This window comes from Centruroides vittatus, unplaced genomic scaffold (assembly GCF_030686945.1).
Source record: "Centruroides vittatus isolate TY-2023 unplaced genomic scaffold, ASM3068694v2 contig_628, whole genome shotgun sequence".
Classification (NCBI taxonomy): domain Eukaryota; kingdom Metazoa; phylum Arthropoda; class Arachnida; order Scorpiones; family Buthidae; genus Centruroides; species Centruroides vittatus.
This window is the reverse complement of record NW_027122385.1, coordinates 5,926,007-5,944,065: the sequence shown is the minus strand read 5'-3', so window position 1 is coordinate 5,944,065 and position 18,059 is coordinate 5,926,007. Positions and strand designations below refer to the sequence as shown.

General features: G+C 27.9%; 2 protein-coding genes across 3 annotated transcripts in view; one reads left to right on the top strand and one right to left on the bottom strand.

Annotated features, from left to right (window-relative positions):
- LOC136979581 (calcitonin gene-related peptide type 1 receptor-like) overlaps window positions 1-2,420 on the bottom strand; it is a 54,999-nt gene extending 52,579 nt beyond the window's left edge. Inside the window, exon 1 of the mRNA XM_067275600.1 lies at window positions 2,237-2,420. Within this exon, the coding sequence (XP_067131701.1) occupies window positions 2,237-2,324 (88 nt within the window). The 5' untranslated portion in view covers window positions 2,325-2,420. The remainder of the gene's footprint in view (window positions 1-2,236) is intronic.
- Window positions 2,113-14,624, top strand: LOC136979582 (calcitonin gene-related peptide type 1 receptor-like). Of its 2 annotated transcripts, none has more exons than XM_067275603.1 (18): window positions 2,113-2,364; window positions 2,515-2,554; window positions 2,728-2,866; window positions 2,947-3,057; window positions 3,433-3,536; window positions 4,344-4,482; window positions 4,603-4,716; window positions 4,838-4,944; window positions 5,022-5,113; window positions 5,399-5,525; window positions 5,606-5,759; window positions 5,839-5,905; window positions 6,136-6,199; window positions 7,544-7,629; window positions 8,422-8,557; window positions 10,525-10,566; window positions 11,738-11,821; window positions 14,120-14,624. In XM_067275603.1, the coding sequence occupies exons 2-18, from the start codon at window positions 2,522-2,524 to the stop codon at window positions 14,246-14,248; spliced, it is 1,728 nt and encodes a 575-aa protein (XP_067131704.1). In that variant the 5' UTR covers window positions 2,113-2,364; window positions 2,515-2,521; the 3' UTR covers window positions 14,249-14,624. The 2 variants fall into 2 exon arrangements, with proteins under 2 accessions (XP_067131704.1, XP_067131703.1); XM_067275602.1 differs by having other exon boundaries at window positions 4,341-4,482.
- The last annotated feature ends 3,435 nt before the right edge of the window (window positions 14,625-18,059 follow it).

Below are 18,059 nucleotides of genomic sequence, written 5' to 3'. Positions count from 1 at the left end.
TTTACTAGTATCTTGCCCCTGTACTGTACATCATTTTTTTCCTGTTAACAAGAAAGTCATGCCGATAAATCAGGAGAAACTTTTGAATTGGAAATAACGTGACTTTCACTCTAAATTGGAAGTTCCTATATACTTAATCTGGGGTACAGCTTCTAATGTTTTCTATATCTGGTCTCGACTTTACTCTATCTAACCCTCTTCTCGAGATTAAGAAAGGACAGACAAATGGGAAATAATAGGGCTTCAATTTTCAAAAATTGCAGACTTATAAATCATGTATAACAACGTTTAAACTACGTTTTAAAAATAATTTTATTTATAAAATACTTTTAAAACAAACTTCACAATTAACCAGAATTCGTTTAATGTAACTTAATTACATAATTAGTTAAGGGGGTTAGTGTAATGAACATTTATTTGTAATATAGTTGTAAGGCACGTTGTGTTAAAGGAAAATACATAATTTTATTCACGTTTAACCCGATTTTGTCATTTGTAAATCTTATTCAGGAAATGCAAAATCGTCAAAAGTTTATTCACTACTCTTTAATACAGATTATATGCAAATGAATCAACTCTCAATCTGTCATTGCTGCTTGTTAAACATTGAAGAATACGAGTTAGAGATTAGTAAAGGCTTTATATTGTTCAGTAGAAATTCTGGTAACGTATACACTTTGACTTTTAATGTAATCGAAAAAGAAATAAATAACCACAGTCAATACAAATGAATAATAAATTATCATTTATGATAACTGTATAATTTACTGAAGTTTGTTTAGGGAATTTCGTTTCCTACACGAATCTCTTACGCATCTAATCATGTTTATTATGTGCTGAATCCATAAATTGTTTAGGGATATAAAGGAATTATACAAAAATCCTTTCCTTACACAGTTTAAGCTTTAGGATGGTTGTTACATACTAAAATGGATTAATGTATTAAAATTCGTTAGTTGAAATTTTAAATTGTTTTCATGTTGTGAAAGATCGTATCAAATATTAAGTTCCTTTATCGATAATGTAATTAATGCATTGTAGAAGGAAGTTAAATTTTCGATAGAGCATCCTGTTTCCACTCGATTCGTGCATGTAAACAGGGATTTTGTGATACTTCTGTGCCAAATTTTAAAATAATTTTGATAAAAAATTATATATTTAATAAGTTAGAATCAACAAAAACAAGCTTGGGAATAAAATTATATTATAAATTAATGCATTTTATACACAATACCTACCCCTCTACGTATGTGATATCACGAACAAAGTACAGGCAAAATACGATCCTTGAATATAGAATTACTTCAACCACTGTAAATTCTTTTTGAATTATTTTAGAAAATTATAATATAAATTGTTTTCTCTTATTTAATTCCCCTATATTATACCAAATATCTATAAAATATCTAAAGGATGTCACATACCAATTTTGGTTTCAGGTTTGCTCGACAGTTGGAAGTTATAACACTTAAAACTTCACAAATCAGCGTTAAACACGTTGGAATTTACTTATTTACGTATTAAAGGTTGGTTATTTATAAGGCGTTTAAATGATATTTTACCTTATTTATGTTTATAAATCACTTAAAATGAAGTATCTAGAAAATATTTACAAGAGAGTCACTTGTAATCGGTTGATAAGTGTGTCAAATATTAAAAGTGATGATCCATTTCTATGTAAATAACCTTGAATATTACATTATATTAATACTTTTTCTTGTAAGTAAAGTGATATTATAATGAAAACTACTTTTTTTATAAGCGTAAAGGAAGATTTTTCACAAGTAGTGAGAGTTAATTGGAGTGTTTTATGTGTGCTTGTATTAAACACATAAAAATTCTCACACACACCGTTACGAAAGACAGGCAGAAATATTTCTCGGAAGAATTAATATACACGTAAATAACGTGTAAAATACAAATACATTCATAAAAATATCAAATTTTCCTTTAAGAAAGGTAAATAAATCTAATGGGAATTTTTAAACCCACGCAACGCTGGTGTGTTTTAAAACTTATACGAATTATTATACATTTAAGTTGTAATTTTCTTGATTAAAACGAAGAAAAAGTATTCGCTTTAAGGTACCGAATTGTATACGTCACACTAAAATAACATTAAGCTGGCCCCATGCGATAACACGACTTTCTCTATTTTGGTATTCTGTGAGGTTAAACAATCGACTAGTGTGATTTTGAATATTCGTCCGTAGCGAAGAAAACTTGCAATACTGACCCGTGACGTCATGACCGATGACGTTACAGAGGAACGTTGTCCTTGAAGTCTCATTGGGGTGTAAAAGGAAGCGATAAAAACAGAACATCAAAGCTTTCCATTGACAAAGCACGCACAATCTTACAAAGGTGAGTTTAAAAGGAGCTTAAGTCTTTACTTTCGATTTTTATCACTTCATAACACGCTAGATAATACGCTGACGTCGCGCGCACGTGACACAACAGTAACCAATTAACGCGTGCTTTTTCTGTTTAACTAACACAAATCTCTTTTCGCAGGTTAAGCATGTTTAAGTTTCCCGTTCTCTACCTTTTAGGGGTGAGTTAATTATTTTTACAAGCGATTTTATTAATGTTAACACAGGATTTATATTATTTAAATATTAGGATTTTTTATATTACTTAAATATATGAATTTTTATTGATTTTTTTAAATTTTTGATAATGACACCTCGGATCTGTTTGTGCTACAATAACACGTCTTCTGTTCAGATAACTTTTGGGACAATTTCTAATTCGCCTCAACAGATGGCGATATCATACACGGAGAAGAAGTTCGTAGCAAAGCAGTTACGTGCCCTAAGAGAGTGCTACAATACCCAACTTGAGCAAACTTCTTACAACGATACGAGTAATTCTCGCCATTAAAAACAATGCTAATATTACTTTTATTCATTATTGTTATTATTCAAACGGACATATTATTTTCAGTAATATATTGTCCAACTGATTTTGATGGATGGAGTTGTTGGTTGCCAACACCTGCTGGGAAAACATCTACTATTACATGTCCAAAAATCATATATGAAGGAGACGAAGCGAGTATGATTTATATTTCTTTTTATACAAGTTACAACTACTTAAAAATTGTAAACAATTATAGAATATTGTGAATAGACGATGCGAAAGTTTTTCTTGTTCTCACAAGAGAAACTTTCATGTATGTAGCTGCGTACAGCTATGTGCTGTACATGAAATCAGTAAGTTACTGTATACGAAATTATTCATTTACGGCCATATACATGAAGGAATACTAAGAGAAATTCTTCTTATTCTTTCATGTAATAGCTGTAAACTATTAAATACCACGTCTGTTAACCGAAAAATGCGGTATTACCTTATTCTCACCCGTTTTTTAAACCCATCTCTCCTGTTAAAATGTCATTAACAGTTACTCGAAAGTAGTTATTTTCTTAGGATACGCCACAAGATTTTGTCAAGTCGATGGTACTTGGCCTATTGATCCAAAAAGCCGAATTGACATTATCGATTACAGTTCCTGTTTATCTAATTTTTCTAAAGTAAGAATTTATGCATATATAAATATTTTGCTTGCTATTCTAATTTTATGTAAACAACTTGTCAAAAAATAAACGCACGACATTCAAAGTCTAAAAATCACGTGGCCGCCCAAGGATATAAAGGGGAAAAAAAGCCCACCTTTAAGTCTGTCAAAAAAAGCAGTTTTCACAGATGAGAACCGAACCCACGTCTTTCGATGTATTCCATATGTAAGTTTACTAAACATCTTAACTGTCGAGACACTTTTTTATATTAATTATGCGGTTGTACTGTACTTTGAGTGTTATTTGCGTTTATTTATAATTTAAAATTACTCCGAGAAAAGATTCGATTTTGGTATGTAAATTTCCTCTTTTTTTGCGGTCGTAAAGCGAGCCGTTATATTTCCTGTAAATTCAATTTAATAAATTACGATTACGTTCTCGGAAATATGCTATATTTATAGACGATTATCTAAAAATACAACACTTAAATACCTCGTTTTGTATGGTCACAAGCGGGGTCGGTGTTAGACTTGCGCTCTTAAAGGAAGCTTTACACTTCACCGTATGAAAAGTAAGTTCAAAATGTGAGGCCTTAAACTGTAAACTCGTGTAGTGAGGCCTTTTGTTTGGCTCGTCAAATCTATATAGGGTTGGCCCGATTATGACAGGCCCTGAGTCTATACTCGCTTTACGACTGCTCTGTTTACAACTATATATTATAGAAATTGAGTATATAAGCCTTCTATTTAGTAGAAAATAATGTGAGAAATTACAAATTACATACATTTTTTACTACTTTTTTGTTATTTACGCTCGAAACAGGTACCAGATGTAGAGTTACTGATGTATGTTCTAACGAAATTATCACTTTCTGATTGGAATCCTTATGAGGCACCAATGGATGAAATTTCATTAGAAGAATGTATTACCGAAGTTATATTATCTGATCATAAGCCGTTAGGTACATCATAAAACTTTTACATTTTCTGTATAATTAAATAAATATACCTATATATAATATTTCTTCTCTAATATACCAATAATAAGAATTGTTCTGATCTATGATTTATGTTACTTACAGATGGGTTATATTGTGAAAGAACTTATGATGGATGGGGATGCTGGAATGACACGAAAGCTGGAGATATAGCTTACACCAAATGCCCAGCTTTGATATTTCCCAATTCTGAAGAAAGTACGTATAAGAAAATAAATTTATCTTATAGGCCCTATATATATATATTGCAGCATTCTAGTGTAAATTTTAGAGAATTTTATTGATTAATTCTAATAACTCTTTAGTATAATTAACTTAGGAACCGCATATAAAGTGTGTAACGAAGATGGAACATGGTTTAAACATCCTCATTCTAACAAAACTTGGTCCAATTATACAACTTGCGTAGACTTTGAAGATTTGAAAGTAGGCCCTATTTACTCTTAACAAGATATTTGAGAAAATTTACCCTTAAATCAGTACTTTTTCATTAATTTTTACAGTTTAGACAACTGATTAATTCACTTCAAATGGGTGGATATGCAATATCAGCAACAGCATTGATCATATCTTTATTCTTATATTTTTACTTTAAGTAAGTATAAAGTACTGTTTAAACTCCTTAAAACGAACTTATTAATGGAACAATGTATAAATAAATTAAATCAATACATTTTCGAAAGTGTAGACAAGTAAATGCTTGAATATAATTTGATCAAAGTGACTATCAATCAAGAATTTCTTTTGATGTAATTATATCAAAGTAAATGAAAGAGTGACTTTTGATTAAAATTTAATTCAATTTCTCTTTCTTTAACTTTCAAAGTACATAAAAGTGTTTATTTAACTGATTATTAATGAAAATGTCTTTATTGTCAAGAGCTTTGCAATGTACGAGAGTTATCATCCACAAAAATCTATTCATTTCGTTCTTTGTCAGCAGCATACTATGGATAATATGGTACAGTACTGTTGTAGCTAATCATCAGATTGTTGAAGATAATAAAGTATGGAATGTTTACTCAATTAATTATACTTTCTGATCAATTTATATATTTAATTAATTAATATACATATAATTTTATAGATAAGTTGCCAGATTTTGCATATTCTTTTATACTACTTCATGGTAACTAATTATTTTTGGATGCTGTGTGAAGGTTTATATCTTCATGTATTACTTGTCGTTGCCTTCTTATCAGAATCAAAAGTTTTAATATGGTTATACTTTCTTGGTTGGGGTGAGTTAATCAGTCAAAGTATATTAAAATTTAATTATTTTACTAATTTATAAATAAAAAAAATTAAACTTTCATTCAGGATTTCCAGTAGTTTTGATTGTAGCTTATGCAGTTGCGAGAAGTCGCCATTCTGAAAATATTTTACAGTAAGGACAGTTTTATATAACATGTTTATATAACTGCTTAGAGTAAAATTAGTATAAATATTTACAGTGTGATAAGCATGTATTTATATTAGATTTAAAAAAAACATGTAATAACAATTCCTGTTCAATCATTCACTTGTTAATATGCCTGTAATTTATTTCTAATATACAATTTCAATTAAATAGAAGTTTATTAAGCATTTAATTTAAAAAAAAATTATTCTATCTAGTTGCTGGATGGATGACAGTAAATATTTATGGATATTGTCAGGACCAGTTTGTATATCATTAGTAGTAAGTATATAAATTATCACTGATTAATAACTTACATAACAGTTTAATAAACAGTTTTTTCCCCTTTAATAAATTTATGTTTCTATGTATTTCTTCGAACTAATAGTGTGATTCGCACACCTTATCATACATCTCTGTTCTATTTTTGGCATAAATATATGTTTATGGAAGGAGCATGTCTGTATTTTCTGGGGGAATAACATGAAAGTTTACCTTTATCTACACTTTAGGAGGTGTGGCATGAATTTATCTAAGTAGAAAGTAAGAAAATTTGGCTGTTTTCTAAATGTTTCTCTCTCTCGTTTGGAGAGAGAGAAGCATAGGTATTGGTGTTTATATTAATTTAAATAAACAAGATATATCTGTTAATGTATATTTATTTTTAAATAAACACTATTTATTTGCACACAAATATGAAAGTTTACATTTATCTATAATATAAAGGGAAGAAAGTAAGGATGTTCAGCTGAAGTATACCACATGAATGGCTATTTTCTTTTATTTAGAGTATCATAGATGTTTGTGTTAATCTTAATTTAAATAAACAAGATATGGCTTCAATGTACTTTATATTTAGGTAGAACTTTCGCACACTTCATTCTCTATAATATGTAATAAATAATATTGATAATGCAACTTGCAAAACATTAATGAAATGTTATTCATTCGTTCTCTATATTAAAATAAACAGCATTGAAAGTATACTTCAGAATATTCATTTCTGTAACATTAAAAATAATAAAATTGACGGCCATTACTCTTATTTTAAGAAATGTAAATCAAGAATGACAGTTAAAACAATTTTATTTTTAAAGTTAGAATATTTACAGAATCCAGAAGCATTTCAATTATATCCAAAAGGAAAAATTTTAGTTAACTCCCTTATTTTTAAATTGAAAAAAAAATAAATAATAATAATAATAAATAAATAAATAGGCTACGACTCACTGCATTGATTAATATTATTTAAAATTACATAAAGCAGATTTTATGAGATTTTTTTTTACACATCTGGAAAATAATAATCCTTTAATAAAATTTCATCAATAAATTTCATTCAAATCATATTAGACAGTAAGAATAATAAATTATTAAAGAATTTTTAATGCATTTTATTTATTTATTTATTTAAAAAAACTGTAAATATTCTTCTAAAATAAACATAAAAAATTGCCATTTTATTAATGTAATATTTTTTTAACATTTTTACTTTTTTTTTATTTGTCAGAACATAAATTTTAAAGTCATTACTTTTTTCCTGTCGATTTTTTTAAAATTTAATTTATGCTTTTATTTTAATAGATAAATAAATTAAATAATATGTTTTTTTAATTTTATTTTCAGTTAAATTTTATATTTTTAGTAAATATTATTAGAGTTTTGGTTATTAAATTAAGAGCCTTAAACACTCCAGAATCACAACAGACTAAGTAAGTACTTTTGTTACAATTTTTATAGGAAAATTTAAAATTTTCTTTATTATTTTTAAAGAAAAATGTATAAACAAACCCTTTTTTCCTCTGTTTACTTTTTATAAATATTGAAAATAGTATAAAATAAATATTTTATAAATAACATACTCTGAAATCAAAATTCTACTGTTGGAACTTATCCAAAAAGACTATATATATATATATATATACAATTTAAATTTATATATATATATACATTTAAATTAACTTATCTTATTATGCAATATTTTTTAATTTTATATTGCAATATTAGTGTGTTTTTAATTATTAATATATGAATAGATAAACCTATAAACAATGGCCTTTGATAGGAACAGAAGTCGCTGTTATTAGAGGGTTCGACTGTATTTAAGTTTTAGTAATAAATGTTAATTTTTATATGTAAATAACATATTTATGCATGCTTTATACAATATTTATATAATACAAAAGGCTGGTAAGGCTCTTGTTCGACTTACAAGCACTGGAATACGACAATGAATATTATTTTTGATAATTTTCAATTATTCTATGATATAAAATTTAAATGAAGTAAAACCTGTGTAAAACGGAATAGTACGGTATCGAATATTTATACCAGTTTGGCTTTTTGATTTAATCCCTGGTCAGCATCCTATTAAATCTCTTCTCTCCTCTTCCTCATCTCCTCACTCTCTTCCTTTTTTCAGCCCTTGACTAGACTCTATAATATTGTGGATTTCTAAGTAGGCTCTATAATATTAATTAATTAATTTTTAATTATTAAAATAGGAAAGCTGTAAGAGCTACTGTCATCTTGATACCATTATTAGGATTGCATTATTTAATATTACCACTTAGACCAAAACCAGGAACAAAAGCTGAATTTGCATATGAAATTATCTCAGTTTTCATAAATTCATTTCAGGTAAGGAAACAAATTTAATTAAATTATTTATATGTATAAAATTAAATTTTAAATCATAGAAATTAATAGGCAAAAAGTAAATTAAATTATGGTAAATCCAAGAAAATATATTATCTTTCATAGCAGAAGCAATTAAATAAAAAATATAACTTATTTATGTTGCAATTAACTACCAATTAATAATATTAATTATAAATAAAAATTAAATCCAATATCATAGAATTTTAATTAGGAAAAGTTCAATTAAATTATGTTAAGTCTTAGAAAACTTGTTACTTTTCATAGTGGTAAGTACTTAAATAATAATTGCAGCATAAACAGGTCATAAGTGCCAATTAAAAATATAAATTATCTCGCAATCTTTAACTTCAACAGCTGATTTGTTTCAGCTGTTCATCACATTCAAGGTGTTTTCCCCCCCTAATTTCCTCATTAGTCAATCTACCAAAAATAGAATTAAAAAATAAATTAGCAAAAAAGCAAGGGTTTATTTTTTTTTACCTGTTGGCTGATGCAAAAATATAATATTTGAAGTATTTTAAATGACCTTACTAACATTAGAAACAAATATTCACTCACTAAATATGCTAAAATGATCAATCTTCATCTGAACAAGTGTCAAAATTTGAGCCAAAATAAATGTTAACAGTCAAAAATCTTATATAATTTCAACAGGAGCCAAATATATATTTTAAAATTTAAAAATATATAATCTATACCCACGATTTTTAAAGTAATTAATTACGTTTTACGCGTACTTTTTCTTGATTTATTTACTCAAAAATCACTTGACAAACCTTCTTTTAATACTCCTTATCATTAATAAATCTCTTAATACTTTGACGTAAACGTCAAAACACGCAAAAACGTCTTAAATAAATCCACTTTTTATTATTATTTTTTTTTTTATAAGTCTTGGTAACGTGATATAACTGATAAATGATCTGAATGAAAAGCTTCATTTATAACGTATTGAACTATCAAATAACAACTTATGAATATCGTTCAGTGAAAGGAATATCTGATATCTTCATTTAGATTAATGTTATGACGCCTTATAATACTACTTTTAAATTTGTTTACATCCCTTCTTCAACAGATATAACAAATTTATGCTGATACCAAGCGGCATAAACTACTGGAAAGGTAGTTTATAGTCAACACGTCGAAAAAAGTGGCATGTATTGTTGTTGGTAAGTGAATATGTTGCTTCATAGCCACATAAATATATGATGAGAACAAGTAACATATTCTATGAACGGGGTTTAAACATTGGCACAACAGGTTTTTATGCTCCTGTATGAACATTGGTACTAGTACTATGAAGCAATGCGTATTTTCTTCATAGTCCAAGGTAAATGACACTCAATGACAGAGTGTAAAGTATGCCAAAGGATGTCTTTCATAATTCTGTATCGATTTCTCTTTAAGCACTTGAGTATTTAATGTCAGTTTACTCATTAATAATCAATATCTTGTAACCACTCTTATTTCCAAGGAAATATATTTTTGTAGAGGGAAAAAATAAAGATTATTTTGATACGAAAATTACACAAGAAAGAGGGACTTAATATATATATATATTTATATATTTCGATCAATCTTTCCGCTAAAATAAAACACTCAACAAAGCATGTTTTCGTTTAAAATAATACAACACTTACCGAATAATTGAGGATATTATTCAGAAAAATATAAATGCTATAAAAGTTCAAATAACAAATTATAGAAATATCTGAAGAAAGAGGAAAAATAAAGGAAAATATATCTGTAACTAAATCCGTGCTTGATATTTTATTTATAGAATACTTTTGAAGAAAATTATCTCATAAACAAACCATAAAATAGTATAGGTCATATGTCCACTTTTATTGAAAGATATTTATTTATATTTACGAGTTTTATTTATTTTAAAATATTTATTTGTCTATACGTGATTAATTTATATATATTTTATTATATTTCAGGGATTGTGTGTCTCTCTACTGTTCTGTTTTTTCAACAATGAGGTAAGTTATTCTCGAATTATCTTGAATATAAGAGAAAGAATTATGAGATATCTACATTATACAATGACAATTTTATGAGAAAACAGAGGCGCATTATCCTATGAGCAAAAAGGGCAATTGCTTGGAGCCCCCTAATTCAAATTTTCTGGGTCTCTTGAAGGTATAATGCGCTCCTGTGAGAGAATTAGGTGAGTTTGAAAAGAAATAAACTGTACACAAACAATTTTTACTATATAAACCTGTACTAAGAAGAACAAACACGTATCTAAGTGAAATATTTCTTAATAGTTTACTCGTTTTAGTGTCAACATAAGGTAGAAAATATGGGAGAAGTAAAACGTGGAAGACCTGCATTACTTGGAATTTAGCATTGTGTTATATTTGTTTGTATACAGCAGCGCTTTCCCACATACCAGCTATTTTCTACGGAAAATTGGCCCCTATTTAGGTGTTACAAACGCAAAGGAAACCCGGGAAACCTCACTTGGCTAGACGCGAACTCACGACTCTATTGATCAGTAGTTTTATCCACCCAGCCTCTAGTGGGTCCTATACTTGTTACTTTAAATCAAAAAGTAGAATAAAATAGAAGAGATAGTCAAATTAAAAATACGTTAAATCGAAGCAACAACGTAACTTAATATGCAAAACAGAAGTTTGATTGGAAAATAGCCATTATTCTAGTTGGATGTCAGAACATAAATATTTTCTTTTTACATGTCTTCGATTGTTTTTCTTTATTATTTTTAGCTCATGTTTTCTGAAATCTCTCTTCAATATTGTTTGCATAATTACAGCACAAAATCTAGTACATCTTCCACGTATATAATTTAAAAACTGATTGATAACTTGTATACCTCGCGTGACCTTTGACCGCTGTTTGGCCAATAAACAGTGTGTTTATTGCCCAAAATTTTACTGTTTTTCACATATTAGAATGTTTTCTAGAAGAGCCGTAAAATAAGAAATACTTTAATGTTGTATAAGTGTAAGCAATTCCTTAAAGTAGTATAAGTGTAAGTGATGCTTTAAAGTAGTATAAATAATAATTTAAAATTACAAAATTTAAAATTTCTATTAATATCTAGACATAGTTGTGTTGCTTATAAGGGATTTAGTATATTTTTTTATTATTTCTTTTATAATTTGCTGATTATTTTGATTGTTTTAGGTGATAGCTACATTAAAAAAGAGATGGGAACAAATGAGAATTATGAAGGATCCAAGCAGAAGATATTCTTCAGTCAACTACACGGTAAAGTTTAATCGTGCATTTTAACGAATGTAGTTTTAGATTTTAAATAACACGAAAAGTTATCCGTTTTGTTCCCTGAATAAATCACAATTTTTCTTTTCTTGATCGATTCAATTCGAGAAAATGCTACTTTTAAGAATAATACTTTATCAATACATAGAACATTTTGGTCTAAATCTTGGATTTTTTTGAATGATTTATCGTTTGCTTTACAACATATATTTCAATAGTAAAGCACTTTAACAGTCAAATATTATTTGTTTCCATTTTATTGCCATATTCTCAACTATGTATAGCAGCTGGGAAACTGGCAATAAGACAAAGAGTATCATTCATTATTTAGAGTATCCCTCAGTTGACCACAAGCAATTACTTATTATAATATCCTCATTATAGTTAGGACTTTATAGTATAGGATAAAGTTCCACTAGGCATATAAAAACGTAGGAGAATTGCAAAATATATCGTAGTTTCATTGATATAATATAAATAAATTTAATATATTATATTTCTGCATTGATTTATGTGACATCGTGATTTTGTAACATAAATTTTAATGAACTTAACAAGTAAAAATAATATCCCCGCTGTGAGAAATGTAGAAGAGATGATAAAACTGATAAATTTTCATGATTTACAGCATTTATACACTGAAATAAATTAAACTATAATTAATTTTTTTATAATTTACAACAGTATAATTCAAGACAATTTAAAGAAAATACTTCTTGCTGTTTTTTTATTTATTTTGAGAATTTTTTACGTGTATAAACGGTCGTTATCGTGTAAACTTTTATACAATTTAACGCTTCTCGTTATTAATTCTGACACGTCTTTTATTGTTGTTTGTTTCCTTTATTTCTTGATAGGATTTTAATTCAAATATTACTTCACTGCTTCTTTTGATTGCATTTTTCTTGGTCTATTTTCTCCTCATTCTTCCTGGCACTTCCTACAGTTTACTTGTCTCAAATGTTCTTGTCTTACAATATGTTACATCCATCTTTCTCTTCTTATTTTTACTTTCTTTAACACTTCTCGTCTCTCGCTAATTTGATTTAGTATTTCTTCATTCATTTTTTCTTTTCTTTCACTTCTCTTAACTTCACACACATTTTTTTCTTTGCTAGAATATTTCTTCTTTTCTCACTTCTGTTGCAAGCCTCCATATCTCACTTTCATCACAATGTAAAGGAAGAGTTTTCGGTTCTTGTGTCCGATAGCGAATGCATTTTCAGCTTCACTAATTATGATGTTTTCGTCAGCTTTTCAGAGCAAACTTTACTGTTCCTTCAAAAAGTTTCTATTAATAAATGTTTTCGATGGAAGAAATTCGTCACGAATGCTACAGGAAAAAAGGAAAAAGTGGTATAAAACGTTTTAGGATCTAAAAAATGCATTAGTAAACGTTTTTAACTCAAAAATATTGTTAAACGTTTATGAATCCAGAAGCCTGTTTTCAGTCTGCTTATTAAAATTTCTGTTTACTACCCAAAAAAGTAAATTTAAAATAATATTGTTAGGATTATATACAACTTTTGCAGTTATTTTATTCAATTTAAAAGAACCATACAGATTCACACATGTACACATGAAGATTCCAGAGCAGAACAATAAATATTTCTGTTTAAAATGTTAATTAAATGTTTGCAGTCTCCTTACTAAAGCTTTCATGTTAACTTTATAGTCAAACTTCGATATAACGTCACCTGCGTATAGCGCTAAACAATGCTAGCTAACGTATCTTCCTCGTTAGCATCCTTCTTTATCCTCGAGTTAACTAATTTGCAATTAATCTCGATAACTGTATTAGATATGGAAAGCTTAGGGGCAGTAGACCCCTATTAACTATATTCCAACTTCCGGTCTAGAACGGAAGTCACGTGATTTCAATTCAAATCTTTATACCAGACCGGCACGACACTGCCGTTGTAAGGAAAAGTATGATGTACAGGGGCAAAACACTACTGATTTTAAATCGAGAGCAAATATTTTAAATTAAATTTCAGCCTATTAAAAAATGTTTTCCATTTATTCAATTTTAATTAAATTTTACCAGTGGCGTGTTATGGCTTCAAAGGGGCCCGGGCTAATTGGTATTAAGGGGACCCCACCTGTAGTGGTGGGGTCCCCTTAATACCAATTTTCTTTGGGGGAATTTTGGGAGAAAAGATTGATTTGGGTTCTCATCAACCAGGAAATTGCCCTTTTTTGCCCACAGGATAACTCGCCACTGAATTTTGTGTCATATAATTACTATTTTATAATTTTAATTAAATATTTCAAACGTTTTTTCAGTCAGTAACGACGAAAACTACTCACGATTCACCTTCTTCCGATCAGAAAATGAAATCAAACAGCAATAAAAAGACAGGAAATAAAGCCAATCACCTGAAATCAACGGACATTGAGATAACCTGTTTATAAAAAAAAATACAAAATTAAATTTTATATGTAAAAATTCAACTCAATTACTCAAATATATTAATTACACCTTTAATTTTTACTTTAAAAATGTTTGTATATCAAAAATATCGATCAAAATTTTTCTCAAAAAAATTCATTTTTAATTATTATTATTAAATAAATGTAAATAAAAATTTGTAATTTTATTTTGTAATTTCTTATATCGATTTTTATCAATTTCTGTAGGGAATATTTACATAAGTAAATCTTTATTTATGAGCCTATCGATTATTAAGGATTATTAAGCTATTTTAAGTAGGGAATATCGATCAATTTACTAAATGATCGCTGCTACAAAAATCGATCTCACTGAAAATTTCAACTGAATAATAATCATGTTAATGCAAATTTTCTTAGTGAATTGCATACGTCTGCCTTATACATTGTTATATTACATATATAGTTTTAAGAGTTGGCTCATAATCTATATTTTACGACATACGAACAGACTACCTAACGGTCTCCAATAATTTATTACAGTAGTTTTTAGTAGGGTCTTCACAGAATGCATTAATTCTTCAAACTAAAGCCCTATTTTTATATACTATAGCCCTAATCTTTTATTTAATGAACCTTAAAGATGTTCTAATGTCTGAGATTACTAGAAAATACACACACGTAACCTCTGTGTATGGTTTTCTAGACTAATTGGTCTCCACTGTCGTCGACCTGCTGTCTGTCCTTCCTTAACCTCGATAAGCATGTTAGATAGGTGAAATTCGAGATTAAATGTAGGTAGTACAGAGGCAAAAGGCTCTGATAACGTATATAATAAAGTCACATACTTCACCGGAAGTCCACATACGCCATACTCCACAGAAAAGGTATGATGTACAGAGGCGAGGTGCAATCGAGAGTGTATATTTTTACTTACTTTTTGATTTAAAATATATGCTCTCGATCTCAAATTATATTTTAAGTTAAATAAATTAAAAATATGATTAATTTTTGCTCATATTTTAATTGTAGCGTAAAATTTATGATTTGTTTATATAAAGAAACATTAATTATAATTTATTTTAAAAGACTAAATACTTGTTTTTAATTAAAAAGATATTCGCTGTGTCGCGTGTAATGATGATAACATCTCGTTAATGCGATGAAAATTTACAGCAGCAGATGAAAAATGTTAAGTATCTGTTTCTAGTTTGTTTTATGTTCTAAGTTAATCTGTTTTCCTTATACTAAATGCAGCATATTTCCTTTATGCATGCATATGATACACGTGCAGATAGGGGGAACATCCATAGAAACATATAATACAATTTTATATAGATACAGTTTTACAATTACAATTATTTTACAATTTTACATAGATACAATAAGAACATAGATACAGTTTTAAATTCTATAATTTAATAAAGATGTACATTTTGCACATATTTATGCAAGATATGAGGCTTATTTGTTGAGAGAGGCATTCAAGATCCATTGTACCATTCAACCCGTTGTGAAGGCGTTGTGAAGGTATTGTACCATTCAGTGCGTGGTTAAAGCATTGTGTCATTCAAGGAAAAATCTCATAAACTGAGTATTTCAAGAAATATATTTACTTCTCATGAAAACAATACTATGGCTAAACATAGATAAAACTATTCATAGTGTATTTATCATTAAAAAAATTTAAATATTCCCATAAATTCCGAGGCTCTTCTATAAATTTAATTAAAGAATTACTATAATTTCCATTAGAGTCGACTTACATGATATATAGATTTATCAAAAATTCATTCTTTTATAAAGCTGATCTTTAAATTCAGTTGACAAGGCGACTCTTTTGGAAAAATCGATTCTTTCTTTTAATTGTCTTTGATGAATGATACCTTTATGAAATGTAACTTTTAAGTGCAATTCGATCCTTCGCTTTTTCTCTAACTTCATCGATATACAAAATTTAACCAATAAAAACAATAATTAAAATAATAAACGTTTATAATATCGATTCTCTCGTTGAAATTACTGTCTTTTTTTGTCACAGAAAAAGAAGATTCGTGTTTGTTTCTTTGATAAAAGTATAAAAATTAAGATAGTAAATGTGTTATTTTATTAATTAATTGCATTTCTATTGATTAATCCACCGCATAGATGCATTAATAAAGTAATAATCTAGCAACGAGTTGCATAACTTTTCCGGCAATAGACTTTAAAATCGTTTATGGCGCCATCTGCTATGAGATTTTATTTTTAAAAATTTATATTGTCAATTATATTTTTTGTATAATGCTAAAAAACTTAATTTTGAAGGTAGAATTGAGTTTTATTTTTAAAAAATTGTAAATGATAAAACCAGTAAAATCTTCATTAAGTCCAACCCCTTGACCTTTAACCACCAAAATTTAATAATATTAATGCCCCTAATACTCAAACCTCCCTGCAAAATTTCAGAAATTTTCGACAAAAGGCACAGGAGTTATTAAGCTTCAAATTGTGGGAGAAAATCGTCCCTCCTCACACTAACATCAATACAAACAGGAAAAAAAAACACCCCAGATTTTTAAAAGTTACCAATAATTAATTATATATTTTAATATTTTATAGTGTTAAATATATTTAAATTTAATAATAAGGCTCACCTCTTCGTTTTTAAGTTATTTATTTGTAATTTAATACAAGAAAACTGCATTAAAAATTGCAATTTTAACATGTAAATTCTTCTATTATTTACAATTAAGACTGTTGATTGGTACACGAGAATAAAAAAAAGAAAAAAAAATGCTTATTTCGAATAAATTACATGAAAATTAATTTTTAAAAAATGAATAATTTATTAGCTCGTTCGACATCTTGATCACCTGTAAAATACTTTATCATTAAAAATCCATTTTGGTAATTTAGTGACAATGAATATTCAATTAAAATGAATAATTTTAAATCATATTTTGTATGATACACGTCAAAATTTTTGCATTTTTTGGGTGGGAGGGGAAAGTTTATCGAATTTTTCATGCTGTAATATTAATCAGATAAGACAAAAGATATGAATATTGATCAGGTTACAGAATATTTATGCTATAATAACTGTCAACAATAATAAGGTTACAAATATTTATGTGTAAGGTATGTGACTTCACCCTTTGTACATTATTACACACCTTACAAATGAATGACCTGTACACTGTAAAGGGTTAAAGTCACGTGATAGTCACATTTCCCATATATATATGATCGAATGTACGAATATATATAGGGAAATGTGGCTATTACGTGACTGTACACGACACTCATTTGTAAAGTATACAATGAAGGTTACGAGTACTTATGTTATAATAATATTTTAGCAATAACACGGCTATAAATAACATATTTTAGTTTGAAAATAGCAATTAAACTCGATGACTGTTACGACATTTTTCTGTGTAATATCACGAAAATAATTAATTTCTTCCTTCATAAATTTTTTAATGAAACGTCATCTTATATAATTATCTGCTGTAATACTTAACAGATAATAAAAGATTAATTTTATTTTTAAAAGAAAATTTTAAGTGTTTATGTAAATTTCTAGCTTAAACTGTAAAATATAAACGGCATGTTAATATTCATGAAGTTCCCTTACTGCAATAGAAACGTTTGATATTTCTATTACAGTTTCTGTTAATATAAAAATCCTGATAGAATTACACTTAAACCTCGATATAGTGCCCTCCTGTATAACCGCTTAAAACGTCAATCAATGCTCGTAAACGCGGCACACTCGATTTAATGACGATTTCAGAAGCGGATAGAGGTGGCACTATATCGAGGTATGAATATAAACATTTTATACGCACGA